Source organism: Colias philodice, chromosome 15 (genome assembly GCF_061535455.1).
Source record: "Colias philodice isolate Cphi_HAF_F1 chromosome 15, ilColPhil1 Martin Lab GWU primary, whole genome shotgun sequence".
NCBI lineage: Eukaryota > Metazoa > Arthropoda > Insecta > Lepidoptera > Pieridae > Colias > Colias philodice.
The window spans coordinates 9,491,384-9,509,154 of record NC_143100.1 but is presented as its reverse complement, the minus strand read 5'-3'; the positions used below and the strand labels follow the sequence as shown (position 1 = coordinate 9,509,154).

Sequence of the window (17,771 nt, the reverse complement as noted above, 5' to 3'; positions counted from 1 at the left end):
TGTTACACATAATTATTAATAATAATTGAGAAATTAAGGATTTTATGCAGTAAAATAAAGTGTCCGAAACGTCGGGATAATAATAATGAATAAATCGTTGTAGTAAAATCTAACACAATAAAATAGTAATTAATAATATATTACATAGTGTGACAATTGTTTTTGACTTCTTTTAATCGTAATGCTTATTTATTGTGTATAATTTTAATTAATAAACATGTCTAATGTAGATATTTAAATTTATCTCATTCCCATTGTCTTCTATCATTCACATTCATTCACTATATTTTAGGTTGAATTATTGGAAAAACTTGAAGAGAAATCATTAGCATTAACTAAACTAGATGACAATATAGTTGCATTAAATGCATTATGTAGAGAAAAAGATAGTGAGATAGAAAATTTAAAAAATAAAATCAGTTTAGCAGAAGGTGAAATACAAAGTATTAGTACTGATAAGGTAAGGTATAAAAACTAATCTAGAAGCGGGTTTGCTTCATTTAATTAATGTTGAATAAAATAAGTATAAACTAATTCTCATTTTCCTAAAACAACAGAGTAGATAAAGTGAAGTTCGTATTTTAATACCTGATAATTTATATTTTAGGGCGATTTAACAGTTCGCTGTAAGGAGTATCAAAGCAAATTGACGGACTGGGAGGTCAGTTACGAAACTCTATTGAAAAAATATAAAACAAGAGAAAGGGAACTCCTGTCACTTCTGGAAGAACAGAATTCTAGGCAAAGTTCTAATACAAATGGTTTGTTAATTTAGTAATTGCAAGTTATAAAATAATAAACAAGTATATCATATGTCAGTAAAAGATTTTTATATGTAACTATTTTCATGCTGACATGCTCTTTACCAAGATTTTCATGCAATTTTGCATGTTGAGATAGATTGACACATATTTTCATGTACTTACTAATTATATAACGTGTTTACACCTATTTTTCAGGTACAATGGGTTCCCAACATAACGATAAAATTATAAAGGTAAATGAGGAAAGAATACAAAAAAATAATGAAAACTCTGAGAATGATTTAATGGTGAAAACTTTGAGTGATACAATTAGCGAATTACAAACACAACTCACGTTCAAAGAACAAACAATATTAGAATTACAGGCTGCTGTAACAGCACAAAAAGACAAAGTTGATACTATCGAAAACGTTAACAAAGAACTAAATGAAATGCTCACAAATTATAGACAAAATGTTTTAATATTAGAAAATGAGAATGCTATTTTTGCTTCCAAAGTTAAAGACCTATCGTCTATTATTGAAACTCAAAATGCAGAAATCAAATCTGCTTCTGCTGATGTAGATTCCTATAATAGTGTAATTCAAGAATTACAAATCAAATTAGCTGATAATGTTTTTACAAAGAAAAAGATTGTGGAAGATAGTGATATCGAAACAATGATTTCAAATGAAGAAATGTTTATTGCTAGCAACGAAAATATGAAAAACTTAATTCAAACATTGAAGTCTGCTTTGGATTTGAAGTCTGAAGAACTAAAGAAACTGAAATTAGAAAATTCTAAACATAATTCCTCTGACATCGAAAACTCTAAAGTTGAATTAAGTATGCTCCAAGAAGAAATTGACAGGCTCAAAAGTAAACTTGATGATAAGGAGAAAGTTATTGAAGACCTCTGTAATGAAAAAACTAAATTGGCTTCTACAGAACAAGAACTTTTAGACAAACTAGCGGAAGTTAAAAATTATCAAGATAATTTACAAAAACTTAATTTGGAAAGTGAAATGGAATTGCAAAGCCTAAAAGACCTTTATAATCAACTGTCTTCCAAAAAAAAAGAAAAATTCCAAATACGTGAAAAAGAACTAAATGTCGAAATCGAAACCATGTCGCAAAGAATAAGCTCACTTGAGAATGACATTAAAAGTAAGGATCAACTTATTACTTCGCTTAACGCTGAAGATAATAAATCGCAAGAGAATTTATATGCTGCAAGACAATCTTTAAACAAAGTACAGGAAATAATAATAATGTTAACAGGAAATATACAAGAAGTTCCAGATATTATTGATAACTTTGTTGGAGTGTTTAAAATAATGAGTGAAAAATTATTCTTATTAGAAACAATAGTTAAAGAAAGTTTAGAAGAAAGGAAAAAATATCACGTTTTAATAGAAGACTACGAAGGTCAAATATCAAAACTTAAACAAACATTAAATGATGCTTTAGAAAGTCTGGATCAAGTAACAAGTGATTTCAAAGGCTTTGTGGTCCCAGACACAAGTGAATATCCTACTAATGATCTACAGAGCAAAATTAAAAGTTATATCAACACAATGAAAGACATGCAATGTAATCTAATTCAGAACCTAGATGAGAAAAATGCAGAAATAAGTAAAATAACCTCTGATCTTAATAACAAAGAATTAGAATTACATTCTAAATCTACTGAACTATCTTCTGTATCTAAGGAAATGGCAGAAATAATAGATGAACGGGAAAACTTATTAAATACTATTTGTACTCAACTCCATAATATAATATCTGAATTCAGTATAGTCCCTTGTGATATTAACAGTGATTCCTATAAATCTGAAATAATAAATTTTATGATTGATACAATATCAAATTATATAAGATCCATGGTCTTAGAAAACAATGAAAAAATAGACAACGTTGATATTATTTTGGCTCAAGCTAAAAAAGATATATCTGAACTTACTGACCAAAATCTTAAATTAAGCAATGATATATCACAAGTAGAATTTGAAAAGAATGCTTTAACAAAACAAATTGAAACAATTCAGGATTTTAAACAAAGATTAGTGAATGATTTAAATCATAGTGATACATTATTAAATGAGCTTAGAGAAGAGCTTCAAACAAAAGTAAGTGAAATAGAAATCATTGAAAATAGAGCAAAAGATTGGAAGGAACAATTCCTAAATGTTGATGCATTAATGAAACGTCAAGTAAGTGAGCTAGAATTTGAAAATGAAAATCTAAGAGAAGAATTGGATAGAAAATCAAGTAAACCGTATTTAAATAACTCTTATCTTAACGGAAGTAATAAAGAAAAGTCGGAAAATGACATTGAATTAATTTCCCCTCCTAGTCTCCTTACAATTTGCTGTAATAGAATAGTGGAAGCAATTCAGCCATATGAAAATGAAGAATGCACTAGTGCTACCAGTTCGCAAATGTACAATTCAGATTTTCAAAGTGATTATAAATATAGTCAGTTACAATCTGATATTGAAATGCTACACTGTGAAAACACTAAACTAAAACAGAAAATTGAAAATCTTGAAAATTTTAATAAGCATTTAATAGAAGAGCAGGAAGAGGCTCGCAATGAAATACGTTTGCTTTTGGAATCCGCATGTGAATTGCAAAAAAAAGTAACGAGTCATAGAACCAACCTGTCTACTTTAACAGCAACCACATATGCGGAAAATAAATCACTCAGCTCACAGCTTAAATTTCTTCAATATTATCACAGTGTCTTTTATAAAGCGTGCCAAAAAGACATTCCGGAGTTTAAGAGACAATTGCAGGACCTTATGATACTATTGAAATCGGATCATTCGCCACGTCCGAATGATAGTTTAAGAAGATTTTCATTGCCAAACGCATTAGAGAACAGTATGATTCAAACATCATTAAAATATGAATCGCTTTTAGATGGTGATCTCCTCATGTTAGATACCAATATAACTCTAACTACATGTGATAATACTTTGACAGGCCATGATCAAACATGTTTCGATGTAACACAAGGCTGTAATGAAGTAGCTTGTCAAACAAACAATGGTAATGATTTACAGGTTCCATACATGGACCTCAATGCAAAGCAAAGTATAATGGAAAGTCTGGAGTCTTTGAAAGTTGAAAATGATAAGTTACGAACTATGGTAGACGACTACCAACAGAACAAACCTAATCTTGTCGACTCACAAAACAGTCCTTTTAATAGTCCAAATAAAGTATATAGTAACCTTTCATGTGAGAAATGTATGGATTATGAGGAAAAACTAAAAGCTCAAATCGAAACTTTAAATGAAAAAGACCTGCAAGAACGAAAATTGACTGAATTAACAGCACAAAAAGATGAATTAGAAGCAAAATACAATAATTTGAAACTAGAAATTCCTGCTACTGATGCATTAGTAGTTAAATTGAAAAATTTAGAAAAAGATCATAGTTTAAAAACTGTTGAAATTGATAAACTTAAAATAGCTCTAAGTAAGAAAAATGAAGACATAAAAAATTTACAAGATGAAAATGATTCCTTGTCTAATCAAGTAATGGAAAATATAGATGAAGGTGATAATTTAAGAAAAGAAATTGATTGTTTAAAGCATGATAACACGGAATTGACCAATAAAATCACAGAATTGGAAAACCTGCAATCAGAACGTGAAAAACAAAAAGAGATATGCCCAGAATGTATCCTAAAAGATGAAACCATCAGTTCATTACAAGGTAAACTGGTTGCTGAACCTCACAAACGTTTAAGTAGAAGTTACAGTGATTCAGATAGTTCATCTCGCTATAATAAAATTTGTACACTTCAAAATGAGCTGCATGCAGGAAGAGAGGCTTGTAATGAATTGAAAAATGAAGTTACCAATATTAAAAATCATTTAGAAAGGAGCAATAGATCTATTGACCAAGCTATGGATTTAGATGAAAGTATAGGTGATTCCCAATCATTCACTTGTAATAAAGAATGTAATGATGAAAGTCTATTCGATAAGTCTAATATGCCAGATATACCCGAAGAGCGTCCGTCAGATTTATATTCTTTAGATAAAATCGATTGTGTTAATTACTGCGTTGAAAAAATTGGTGTCGATAGAGAAAACTTCAATTGCGATACGAAAATTATTGAAATGATGAGAATGCTTTATGATAAACTTATCACTAAGCATAGTAATGAGATCGAAAACTTAGTTAATAAACTTAGAGACTTTGAAGAATCAAAGAATTCGTTAGAAACAAAATTAAGTAATGTTACAGCTAGTCAAATAAAATTAAACAAAGATTTAGAAGAGAAAGATATGTATCTCCAAACAATGGCTAAAATCGTTTCTCAAATTAAGAACAATCTTTCTTTTATCAATAATACAACTAAGGACTCAGATATACTGGAAACAATTGATTATTTTAAAGACAATTTTTTCACTGTTATTGATAAAGAGTTTGGTTTGGCTAGTCTAGAAGTATTCGAAACTGTTTTAAAACTAATCAAAGAAAAATATAATTTAGATTCTACAAAATTATTAGACGAGAATAAATCGTTACAAGATCATGCTAATAAGATATCTGAAGAGTTTAAACAAGTTAGCTCTCAGTTTAGTCTTCTACAGAATCAATTAGCAGAAAAAGAAAATGATTACGATCTTCTTACAAAACAGAAAGAAAAAATGTTCGAAATAAGTAATGCTGTTACATTGAATATAGTAAAAAAAGAGGAAGAGCTGCGAACATTGGTTAGAAATATTTATCAGAAACTATTAGACAAAAAAGTTATTCACGCGGAAGTAATTGATATGAATCTACCGACATCGGAAATATTACCTATTTTATTCGATTTTATATTACAAAAAGATATTAACACCACAAATAATGAGCAAAGGGATAATCTTATGGTTGAAATAAATGAATTGAAATCATTACTCGAGGAAAAGAACAAACAGTTACTTTCCTTCAAAGAAGAACATGAAAAACTTAAGGAAATACACAATGAAACAAACAAGTCATTACTTGGAAAAGAAGATCAAATTAAACAACTAGGATCAATACATGAATCTCTTAAAGACATATATGAAAAGAAACTTGAAGAAAATGAGGCGAATATCGTAATAATTAGCAAACTTACAGATGAAGTTAAAATACTTAAAGAAAATATTGAAAGAAAGGAGAGCGCTATTCGGGTATTAGAGACACAATTACAAACTGATAAAGAATTGAAAAATTCGCATAATGATAGCACATTATTAGAAATGACTGAAAAAGTACAAAAATATACTGAGGAATTGGAAATTTTGAAATCTGCTAATCAAATTCTACTGCAAGAAAAAGAAACATCATCTAACGAGTTACAGAAAGCTAACAGTATAATAAAACAGAACAAACTAGAAATGGAGAAAATGATGTCTGATGTGTTGGTTTTGAAAGAATCCGTTGATCAAAATTCGAATGTTTTGGAGAATTTAAGGCTGGAGTCTAAAACATTGCTTGAGCAAAATGGATCACTAAAGGAACAAATCCAAGACAAGACGAAAGAATGTTCACGTCTCGAAATGAATATTAAGACGCACCAAAAAACAGCAGAAATTCAGAGCAAAATGATTATTAGGTATGGATTTCATAACTTTATGTAACAGAAGTGATCGCTTTTTTGTTTTATTTAAACAACTTTAAACATTAAATTTATATTTTATCCACAGGCTACAGAAAGAAAAGGCGGAAGTGGAAACAGAAAACTGTGAACATAAGAAACAATTAGAGGAGTTATCACGGAAGTTAAACGAAATTCAACATGATATGGACCAGAATAAGGCATATGTTGAAGAAATTGAATCTCTGAAAAACATTAAACAAAGTCTTGAGGTAAATTAATTTAAACACTCTGAAAAATATTCTTATAATATATTACTGTGCAAGATGAAAAAAAAAAATATTTACATGTAGGACTACTTCATTCAGTTTAGCTATTAATATGAAATTTTGTAAATTTTTGACGCGATTGAGTAAAAAAGACCTGAAATCTTTTTTTACATAATTTGTAGTACGCATATTTTATTTATGAATACCTTCATTTTTTTAAGGAGCGTGTTTCCGAATTAGAGGTGGAAATACAGAAGGCCAGATCGTCCACAGAGGCGGGAGAATCTTCTAGAAGCCGACGACAAAGCTTGTACGATTCAATGCGGATGTTCTCTGATAATAGTGAAGGTAAGTAACATTTTTTGTAATGGTTATTATTAAAAAAATTACGATTTTTTATGTGTTATGTTTCAAATTAAATGCTTAATAATATGTATTCGTAAATCATGATACAGTATATTGTTTTAACGTGTTTTACAGCTATATTATTGTACATTTTGAATTTCAGATCAAAGGAAAATAGAAGCTGTATTCAAATCTCGAGTCAAATGCGACGAGTTGTTTATGGACGTGGACGATAGTTCCAGTAGAAGCACACCCGTACGATTGAGTAAAGGGTGAGCTTGTATAATAACTTATTGTAGCTTAAAAAGGAATTTAGATGATCTTTGAAGATTTTTTAAGTATTGTAATGTATTAAAAAATACAGGGTGTCCCACTGTTGGTATATTAAGCTCAAAGGAGGTTATAGTTTTGCATACGCTGAGTACAAAATACTTATAAAATTCCAGACGCATTTTCAAATAGATGAATTTTTAAAACTCTGTGTTGTATGTATACACCCATAACAAGCAACCCGCCTAACTTTGCCACCAGCACGTGAGCTATCGTTTAAGATTATGTTTTCATACACAAGCTGCTGCGCGAAGCTAGAGAAGAAAACATGGATTTTCAGGAAAAATTTAAGATTTTTAATGTTATATTGTTGTTTAAGTATTTTTTACGTGATCAGTGTATGCAAATCTACAAGTCCCTTCGCGCTTAGTATACCAATAGTGGGACACCCTGTATTGTTTTTTTTTTATCGTAGTTAACTGTGTAAACATAATTGTACTTAAAATATTTTATATATTACATAATATATTCCAGTGTTCAAAGTATATTTTTGTAAATTTATAATACAGACACTAAATTGTAATATTTTTTACATAAAATTAATGTTTGTATATTTCTGTTTTTAGGCGCGAGAGCTTAGCGTCGCGACACGAACAGGTATGTTAAATTAAATCTGGAGTTGTAATATTAAAAAGATATATGTAAATTAAAACTTTGCATGTACTACACAGGGAGGTAGTTTTTGGAATCACAGATCCGATTATGAAAATTCTTAGCCACAACAAATTTTTATTGCGAATTGAAGCCAGGGAAAGCAGCTTGTATTCAATAATATTAGTACAAAATAATCCATACTAATATTATAAATGCGAAAGTAACTCTTAGACTACAAGCCCGCATATGAAAAAAATATGGGTCAAATGAACCACCAGGGGTCATATCTAGAACGAAAGAAGAGCAAAAAATAATAAGATTCATCACTATGCCGTCACTTGTAAGCTGTCCAACTGAGTGCAGATGAGAATTGAAAAGTGCAGGTAGACTCGGTAAATTTTGGTCATATATTTTTGTACGGCATTCTTAACCATCGATAGATCCATTAAAAATAATAAGAAACCGCTCAGTGCCGTACAAAAATGTTGGTCCACCAAGTCGGAATTTTAATTTCATTTCCGAGAGTTACCGGGGGTAAATTTGGTCATTTGACCATGTACGGCATCTGTGTCATACTATTGCTATACTGCTTTTAATCCATTATTCCGCAACGCCGTACAAAAATCATGGGGACAAGGGGAAAAAATCGAGAGTTGCAATCCCCTCTCTTTCCCCACTCCAGGGGGTCATTTGACTAAGTACGGCTTCGGTTCCAAAACATTATCTAGCACTCAAAAGTACTATTAAAAGCAATGCCGTCAAAAAATAATTGTTCTTTTAAATGTATACCAATAATCATCTTAATTTCATCGAATTCTTGATATAAAGAGCTGTAAGGTCATTTGACCAGGGTCAAACGGGAACGGGAACTTTTTTTTTAACATGATATTGTAAAATTCAATTGTTGTATAGTATTGCCGTTCAAAAGAAACCGTTCTAAAAAAAGTTATAGAGAAATGCAAAACCAGAAATTTTGTTAAAGTTTAAACATCGTAGATTAATGAAATATAATAGTTTTCTACACTTTATTCGTTGTTTTAAATAGTATTAACATAGATAAATTAGGAAAAAACGATGCCGTACATTTTTGTGCAGACCACATCTTTTAGGCTGATGAAAGCGACGAAAGCTACAATTTTAAGGGTGCTTTATGGCCATTTGATACAGTACGGCATTAACATATTTTTACCCAACTACGGCAAAGCAAAAGGAGGGTTATGGTTTTGACAGGTCATGTATGTATGTTCATCTATTCCCTCGTAACTTCTAAACTACTTATCAGAATTCGACAAATAACATATCATTAGAAGCATCTGAATTGTTCACTGGATAACCAGCGACCAGCTAGCTAAAGGCTATATGGGGTTTCACAAAATCTAATGTGGCGCCCTCTAGCGGACAAAACATACAGAGTAAAAAAATAAAGTTAAGATAAATATGCCGTGTTTGGTATCATTTGAAAGCGCTTTACTTGTACATTTTGAATATGTATATAATACTAACATTTGCTTGTGACTTTACCTGTATTCATGGGCTGATTGCATATAATTCACATCTTTTCGTTCATAGCTTTTTTATTAGTTCATCAATTTAACGGAGTCCATTCCACTTGACTCCGACTTTCCAAGGTGATAAGTAACCACCTCGAGCTTCTTAATATTAATGTATATTTATATTTTATTATCAAAATATAAAGCAAACATTTGGTTATATGGATTTTTTCTTTTTCAGATTTTTCCCCTTTGAACCAACGAAAATGTACGGCACATGAAAAAATATTATCTATGCATAAAATACTTTAAAAATAAATTTATTTCGTGTTGTGTCAAATGACCCCCTGGAGTGGGGAAAGAGAGGGGATTACAACTCTCGATTTTTTCCCCTTGTCCCCATGATTTTTGTACGGCGTTGCGGAATAATGGATTAAAAGCAGTATAGCAATAGTATAACACAGATGCCGTACATGGTCAAATGACCAAATTTACCCCCGGTAACTCTCGGAAATTAAATAAAAATTCCGACTTGGTGGACCAACATTTTTGCACGGCACTGAGCGGTTTCTTATTATTTTTAATGGATCTATCGATGGTTAAGAATGCCGTACAAAAATATATGACCAAAATTTACCGAGTCTACCTGTACTTTTCAATTCTCATCTGCACTCAGTTGGACAGCTTACAAGTGACGGCATAGTGATGAATCTTATTATTTTTTGCTCTTCTTTCGTACTAGATATGTCCCGTGGTGGTTCATTTGACCCATATTTTTTTCATATGTGGGCTTGTAGTCTATCTGTCTGTCTGTCTGTCTGTTACTCAATCACGCCTTAACTACTGAACCAATTTGCATGAAATTTGGTATAGAGATACATATTTTGATACCCGAGAAAGGACATAGGCTACTTTTTACCCCGGGACATAGGATAGCTTTTATCGGAAATCCCGTGGGAACGGGAACTATGCGGGTATTTCTTAGACTGCGTGGGCAAAGCCGCGGGTGGAAAGCTAGTTATGTTATAATTATTAAATATTTTTTGTCATATAGAGCGAAGAAGAAGGATCTCGGGCCAGCAGTATGCAAGCTTCTCGGCGTCGTCGGCAGAGCATACACGACGCGCACAGGAGTGTTAGTGCTCTTGGTAAGTTTATATCTTTTATCTTAATATATATAAATCTCGTGTCACAATGTTTGTCCTCAATGGACTCCTAAACCACTTAACCGATTATAATAAAATTCGCACACCATGTGCAGTTCGATCCAACTTGAGAGATAGGATAGTTTAAACATGTAGGTACCATGGACCACTAGTTTATTATATTATCCTAATTACATATTTAGTAATCATGTTTCAATAAATGTGAAGTAGAGTTTAAAAAGGGACTTTTCATATTTATAATCCGATTCAAATGTTGTCAGGACCTTTCAGATATGTATAAGAGCGTATACGCACTATGCGGGTAGCCGCATTGCGGGTAGCCGTCCGGCTGACCGCAAGCACAATTATGTACGTAATATTCATTTCTATGCGCACTGTGCGGTCTGCGGTAGCCGCATCGCAGTGCGCATAGAAATGAATATTACGTACATAATTGTGCTTGCGGTCAGCCGGACGGCTACCCGCATAGTGCGTCTACGCTCTTAGAGTACTGAGAACGGAGATCATGTTCTTTCCCGACAACGTTGCTATTTGCTGCTCCATTCCAAAATATATCTTGACGACATAATATGAAGTATGAACGTTTACTAAAAGGATAGCCAACAAACCTAGTTTACTGTTTAAAATTAACTAGCTTACCGCCCGCGGCTTCGCCTGCTTTGTCTAAAACCTAATAAATTATATGCTTAAACCTTCCTCTTGAATCACTTTATCTATTAAAAAAAACCGCATCGAAATCCGTTGCGTATAAAGATTTAAGCATACAAAGTGACATAGGGACAGAGAAAGCGACTTTGTTTTATACTATGTAGTGATGTTCTTAATCATCCTTTCAGAAACATCCCGTCAACTCAGTGTTGATCGTAACAACGATTCATCTGGCAGTGATACTAATAGGTACGTAATAATTATGTTAAGATTGTTTGCAGGGTTAGATCTTTTAATTTTATGAAAAATTCGCGCATGCGTATTGTTATTTTTATTTGTTGCACAAAAAACTTATTAAGGCCGGTTTCAGATTAGCGTATTTTTCTGTGTCGTTTGAGCGTTTCGATTACATTACGCGTTTCAATAAAGCGTAGTTGCATAAACGGGCGTATTAAGGTGTGTTCGTTTTTACCTGTAGATTCGTGTTTTACCTAACTTGGATTTTAAAGAAAAAATCATTACTATTTGCTTTACTTATTCGCCATCGACTGAGAGAGATATTCCATACGTGCGCGTAATCGCTTGTACGACTTGCGTGTGTGTCAAAAGCGCTCCTACATGCGCTTCCAAAAACAAACTAAAACGCGCTTATAAAACGCTAGTCTGAAACCGCTCTATCGCAATCGAATTTATAGTTTCATAGTTTACATCAATAAGTAACGCCCATAACACGATATCACCACGGACACTCTATACAAAATTATCGTTTTGACAGTCACTGTAGAGAGTGCAAATGTGTGTGTTAACGCTTTAGGGTTCGCACATTAATTGTGACTAGCGTAAAGAAATTCGCGTTTTTCTGATGAAATACATCCGTAAACAGCACAATGTCTAACCATTTTCTACGAAAAAACGATATTCACAAATCCAAAATAATAAAATTACTTTATGTCAATTTGATTAATGGTTGTCAATCTTCGTTGCGTAAAAAATGCGGGCCATCCAATAGACTGATCGTGCGGGGTGAGGTAAGTGTTAAATTTTAGCTGGAGGCGGAGAGTGTCCGTTCTGTAGCGTTTAGCTACTATTATGTATTCTGTGACGATATATTACTATTATTTCTTTCAGTGAAATAACGAAACTGCGTAAACAACTAGCGGCATGTCAAGAGGAACTCGAGGATCTGCGCGATAAGTACAATGATCTTGACCAAGAGTGCGAAACGTGCGCGGAGTACTTGAGAGAGAGGGACGATGAGTGCAGGCGGCTTGTTAGGGAGAAACGGGAGATGGAGGTATGTGTATATTAAAAAAAGTTTTGGGTAATGAAAAAGGGATTGTTTTTTTTTTTTCTTATTCGCTATAGTTTAATATCAATGTTTAGTTTTATAGGTGAAAGTGTTCATAAAGATTTGAAAATATTTATATTTTAAACTCAAAGAAAAGTACATGATATTATTTACCAATGCTAATGATCTATGAAATGTATGTTAATTGGTCTCTATATTTTACCGCTTTTTTTTTCTTTCTTTTAAAACTAGAACTCATAAAGTAATATTAATATTACTATTTTTTTACTTTTGTTATAGAGCGCGATCCTGGAGTTAAAACAACAAATACAAAAAAGCAATCCAAACGCCATCCACAAGAATGGTTCTGTCGATGCGGCGGTCAATACGGATGAAGGTTTGATAATTTTCATTATTAACACTTAACATTCGTATACGATTGACTTCGCGAACTACTATTCACACATTCGTCTTCTCTTTACATACGAAAAACTGCTCTTAGCACAAACACACGTACTGTTTACATTCGCGTATTCGTTATTCGCACGAATGTGTATGTCGCAGTCATCATGTTGAATTGCTATTTCATTGAATGGCTATAGAAAAACTCGTAAGATTGATGAATGTAACATTTGGCCTTCATTCAATGAACGCGCTAGTCATACAAATTTTTGGCGATTGCCGAGCGTTATATCCGCTGTGCTTAAAGGGTTATGTTACAATCCGCTAACTAGTTAGACGTTGAGTGACGTTTGTAACATCAACGTTTGGCCTAGTCATTCAATTGAATGGAGTCATTCAATGAAATAGCAGATTCAACCAGATGACGGCGACATATGCACCGTGCCCATGCACCTCTAATGCCTTATATGGAACACAAGTAGCATTTACTAAATCTAAATCGAACTTGTTGAAGTGAAACTTCTTTATCGGGGTTGGACAAAAATTTAGTGTAACATTTTTGCGTTACGCCGTACGCGTGAAATTTAAGGTCATAAAGAAGTTTCACTTCTTACGTGTGTACTCTAGTACACGCATACATTTTTTTTAGATTGGGCGAATCTACACTCTGTGGTAGTGGACAGAATGTCTTACGACGCGGAAGTCGATAAAAACAAGAAATTAACTAAATGCATAGAGGAGCTGCGATACAAGAAACAAGAGATGAAAAACACTATGAGCAAGATGCAAAAGGCCATAGACAAACACTCGCATAAGTATGTTAATAATTTAAATTAAAAAAATAGAATAAAATCGATCACGAGGCGGGATCAGAGACCGCGTCGAATAGAAAAAAATCGATTGCTCTGGGGGATCATGATTGTCCGAAAGGAAATGGTGAAAGACGCGGGTTCGAATCCAGCCTCATGATCGAATTTTTTGTGTTTAAATTATGAAAATAAATTTTGAAGATTGTATGTTTGGATTTTTGTCCAAATAGATTTTATAATAAACTAGCTTTTCGCCCGCGGCTTTGTCCGCTTTGTCTAAAACCTAATAAATTATATACCTTCCTCTTGAATAACCCTATCTATTAAAAAAAGACGGGTTGCACTCCGGGAGTGCCGGCAGAAGTGAAAACTTGATTATTAACGTTGAGCATGTTTGATATTTTGGAATGGTATCCGTCTTACGCTTTTCGATCAGGTCACGTGTTCTGACGCGAGTTTAAGATTTTATACCCATTACAGAAAAAGTGCTCAACGCCGCTAAAGAAGTTTTCACTTCAAAAACCGCATCAAAATCCGTTGCGTAGTTTTAAAGATTTAAGCGTACATAGGGACAGAGAAAGCAACTTTGTTTTATACTATGTAGTGATGCTTTATTTGTAACATTTTTATTTATTAACCGCTTACAGTATATCGCTTATTAGCGATAAGGCCGTCTATTTTGTACCGCTCTATATTACTTTGTATTTTTTGTTTGATTTTGTTTTGTTTGTGTGTGCAAAAAATGTTTATTATTATTATTATAGAGAGATAGAAGCGTTAAAATCTGAGCTAGAGCGTGTCAACAAGGAGTTGTCTCGTGTCCGAGAGCGATGTCGGGAACTGGACGAGGAGTGCGACACGTGCGCGGAGTATCTCAAGGAGCGGGACGAACAGTGTCAGAGGCTTAAAGAGGCCAAATCTGTACTGGAGGTAGGTTTTTGTCCGTTACTGAACTTTAAACAGTTCTTAACAAGAATCTTACATATTTGTGGTTTCTATTATATAAATATGTAGTAAATTTTACACATTTGTAGTGCGCACATGAAAAATGTACATAATTAGTACCTTTTTATACTTTGTAAAGACGACTTTAATTGATCTGAATAAGGTTGAAATTTATTTGTATATTTTATGAATATTTAAGATTTATTTTACTGTAATATTTGTATCTTTCTGATTGAATTTCACAAACATATTTGAGGACAGTGTTTAGTTTTTTTATGTTTTTATAGGTACATATATCTAGCTAAAATACAAGTGTGCTACCAAAATAATATTTTTTACAGAATGAAAACCTACAATTGAGACAAAAAGTTCACAATGCCAATCTTAAGGCGGCCAACAGAGTGGATATAGCAGTCAATACTGATGAAGGTATAACTATATTATTATATTATTAGTTATGACGATTCAAAAGTGCTTCTAGATGAAGTATAATTGAATAAATAAATAAACTTATATTTTCAGCATGTATTTCAACAATATTTTATAACATTAACCATCAGTATAATAATATTTTAAATAAGTTAAATTTATTTAATTTATTTTTTATTTTTAATTTATTTGCTTTATTTAATTTAATTAAGTTTAATCTTAATTTTTAATATACCATTTTATACACTAAAAACTTTCAGACTCGGCAAAATTACATTCTGCAGTGTTGTCTTATGAGGTAGAGGTGGACAAAAACAAAAAGTTAACGAAACTCGTTGAAGAGCTGCGCCATAAGAAACAAGAATTGAAAATTACCATTAACAAAATGCAGAAAACCATTGATAAAAATGCGCTAATGGTCAAGTAAGTATATAAATAAAAGGCATATTTCTAAAGATTAAGAGTTGGAATCACAACTCTTTACATAAGACTCTTGTTAAATCTTAACAATGTGAATGCAATAGTAACAAGTTTCAATTTTCATCAATCCGTAGTTTAGAATTAAAATTATCAACATTACTGTGCCCGCCCGATTTACCCGCATTGCTCTGCTCTTATTGTCTTGTCTAAGATCCGAATATAGGTCGACCTGCACCGGCGTGATAATAGAATGAGACCAATTTTTTAATAAATGTAGTCTATTAAAAAATCTATTAAAGATGGGTTGACTGAAAAAATCCTAGATATTGGTTGCAAATTTAATATGTGATATGAAATATTATATCGAAAACTTGCAGAACTTTTGGAATTTTTTTCACGACCATACAGCAAAAAATAATTTAATTGCAATTTTAACAATGTTCCGGACTGCGGACAAGGTTGCAAAATGAGATTTATTGTCGTCCCAATGTACCATTCACTTGACCGAAGTTTGAAAACTTTTGGAATTATTGTGAATTGATTGTCTTGACTGACTGGAGTATATAGCATAACAGTAGTATAGATATACATTATACAATCTAACGCTATTTATAAAACTATAGGGAATTAGAAGCGACAAAATCTGAGCTAGAGCGTGTCAACAAGGAGCTTTCGAGTGTCCAAGAGCGATGTCGGGAACTGGACGAGGAGTGCGACACGTGCGCGGAGTATCTCAAGGAGCGGGACGAACAGTGTCAGAGACTTAAAGAGGCTAAGACTTCGCTTGAGGTTTGTGCGAATTTTAGTAGTAAAAATTACTCAATAATACGAATAACTATATTAAGTATGGCTTCAAACGCTAAATGAAGCGATATGATTGATTCTTTACAAATGGAGGTGGAAAAGCAAGGTTATAATTTTTTTATAACTATTTTGTAATTTTATTAACAAAAATTGAAAGAGCTAGGAATAATCTTTCTAAAAAATTTCGCGAACTTTAACGTTCTTTTGACAATGTTGCAACAGCAACTTGCATTTATTCCAATGAAATGAAAACTGCGCAAGCGAGACTTTCAATACTCTTTTTAAACAAAATAATGTAACCTCTTATGATTTCGAAAACTCGAGAACATGATTTTTTTATTTTATATTAGTTATTTTTAAATTTTATAGACCTAGACACTGTTGGCCATTTTATCTGATGATTAAACTTGACAGAACATATTTAGGAGTGGCCTTAAATCTAATAGACTTTCGCTCTCTTCGATAAAGCATTTTGTTCCAAGTAAAAGCCAGAGCGTAGTTACAATAAACATCTATTCATAACATTATTAAAGTATATTTTTGTATTTGTTTAACAGATGAAACTACTAGAATACCAAGAGAGCAGTCTATGTATGTCTGTGCGCAAAAAGCGGCGGCAAACGTTGCACGATCAGAACCGACGGCCTGAAACCGATAGAGTTGATGTGGCGACGGAAACTAGTGATGGTATGTTTATTTATTTGTTTTATTATTTACTAGATTTCCGCCCGCGGCTTCGCCCGCGTTTTCAAAGGAAAACCCGCATAGTTCCCGTTCCCGTGGGATTTCCGGGATAAAACCTATTCTATGTGTTAATCCAAGTTACCCTCTATATGTGTGCTAAATTTCATTGTAATCGGTTCAGTAGTTTTTACGTGAAAGAGTAACAAACATCCATACATCCATACATCCATACTTACAAACTTTCGCCTTTATAATAGTATTAAGATTTATTTGTGACTAGCAGTAAAATATGGAAAAGATAGTTGGAAAGAGCTGTTTATTTTAAATGTATTTAAGAGACGAGTAAAAGGTAGTGTAGAAAGTTGGATTGACACAAAAACTCGTCCCGAGGCCATGGTCTTTATAAAACGTTTGAAACGTCAAGATAAAATGCAATAAATCATCTTTATAATTCGTGTAAAAAATGTATAATACACCCGCCGATTCGACACATAAATGAATGTTATATTTTATTATTCAGGCTTAGAAACTTGGATTTTAGCATGACACTAAAGATTTCTTAACTACCTTCATTATGTTGGATTCGATTGCTTTTAATTTAAAATACACTTCCACAGATTTCCTGAGTTATCAAGTTGAAAGAGACGAAACATGCAAAAAGTCGAACGAGAGACATGCTGAGGAGTTGAAGCGGCTTAGAATTGTGAGTAATGAAAACACACATGTTATAGATAAATATATAATACATTTTGCAAGTGCTAAAACGGAACCCCTTCAATACGTCTCAATAAGTAAAATTACTAAAAAAAACACTTCAT

The 17,771-nt window shown here is 32.5% G+C and overlaps 1 protein-coding gene across 2 annotated transcripts in view; it reads left to right on the top strand.

Annotated features, from left to right (window-relative positions):
* The window catches only part of LOC149482454 (uncharacterized), a 29,024-nt gene that overhangs the window by 9,854 nt on the left and 1,399 nt on the right, over positions 1 to 17,771 (top strand). Inside the window, exons 12-29 of one of the 2 annotated variants that reach the window (XM_089703845.1) lie at positions 293 to 460; positions 608 to 761; positions 960 to 6,348; positions 6,440 to 6,602; positions 6,821 to 6,947; positions 7,108 to 7,216; positions 7,841 to 7,871; positions 10,413 to 10,506; positions 11,361 to 11,421; positions 12,301 to 12,466; positions 12,761 to 12,857; positions 13,512 to 13,677; positions 14,436 to 14,601; positions 14,958 to 15,045; positions 15,306 to 15,468; positions 16,089 to 16,254; positions 16,827 to 16,956; positions 17,571 to 17,656. In XM_089703845.1, the coding sequence (XP_089559971.1) occupies positions 293 to 460; positions 608 to 761; positions 960 to 6,348; positions 6,440 to 6,602; positions 6,821 to 6,947; positions 7,108 to 7,216; positions 7,841 to 7,871; positions 10,413 to 10,506; positions 11,361 to 11,421; positions 12,301 to 12,466; positions 12,761 to 12,857; positions 13,512 to 13,677; positions 14,436 to 14,601; positions 14,958 to 15,045; positions 15,306 to 15,468; positions 16,089 to 16,254; positions 16,827 to 16,956; positions 17,571 to 17,656 (7,524 nt within the window). The remainder of the gene's footprint in view (positions 1 to 292; positions 461 to 607; positions 762 to 959; positions 6,349 to 6,439; positions 6,603 to 6,820; positions 6,948 to 7,107; positions 7,217 to 7,840; positions 7,872 to 10,412; positions 10,507 to 11,360; positions 11,422 to 12,300; positions 12,467 to 12,760; positions 12,858 to 13,511; positions 13,678 to 14,435; positions 14,602 to 14,957; positions 15,046 to 15,305; positions 15,469 to 16,088; positions 16,255 to 16,826; positions 16,957 to 17,570; positions 17,657 to 17,771) is intronic. The other variant, XM_089703846.1, reaches the window with a different exon arrangement.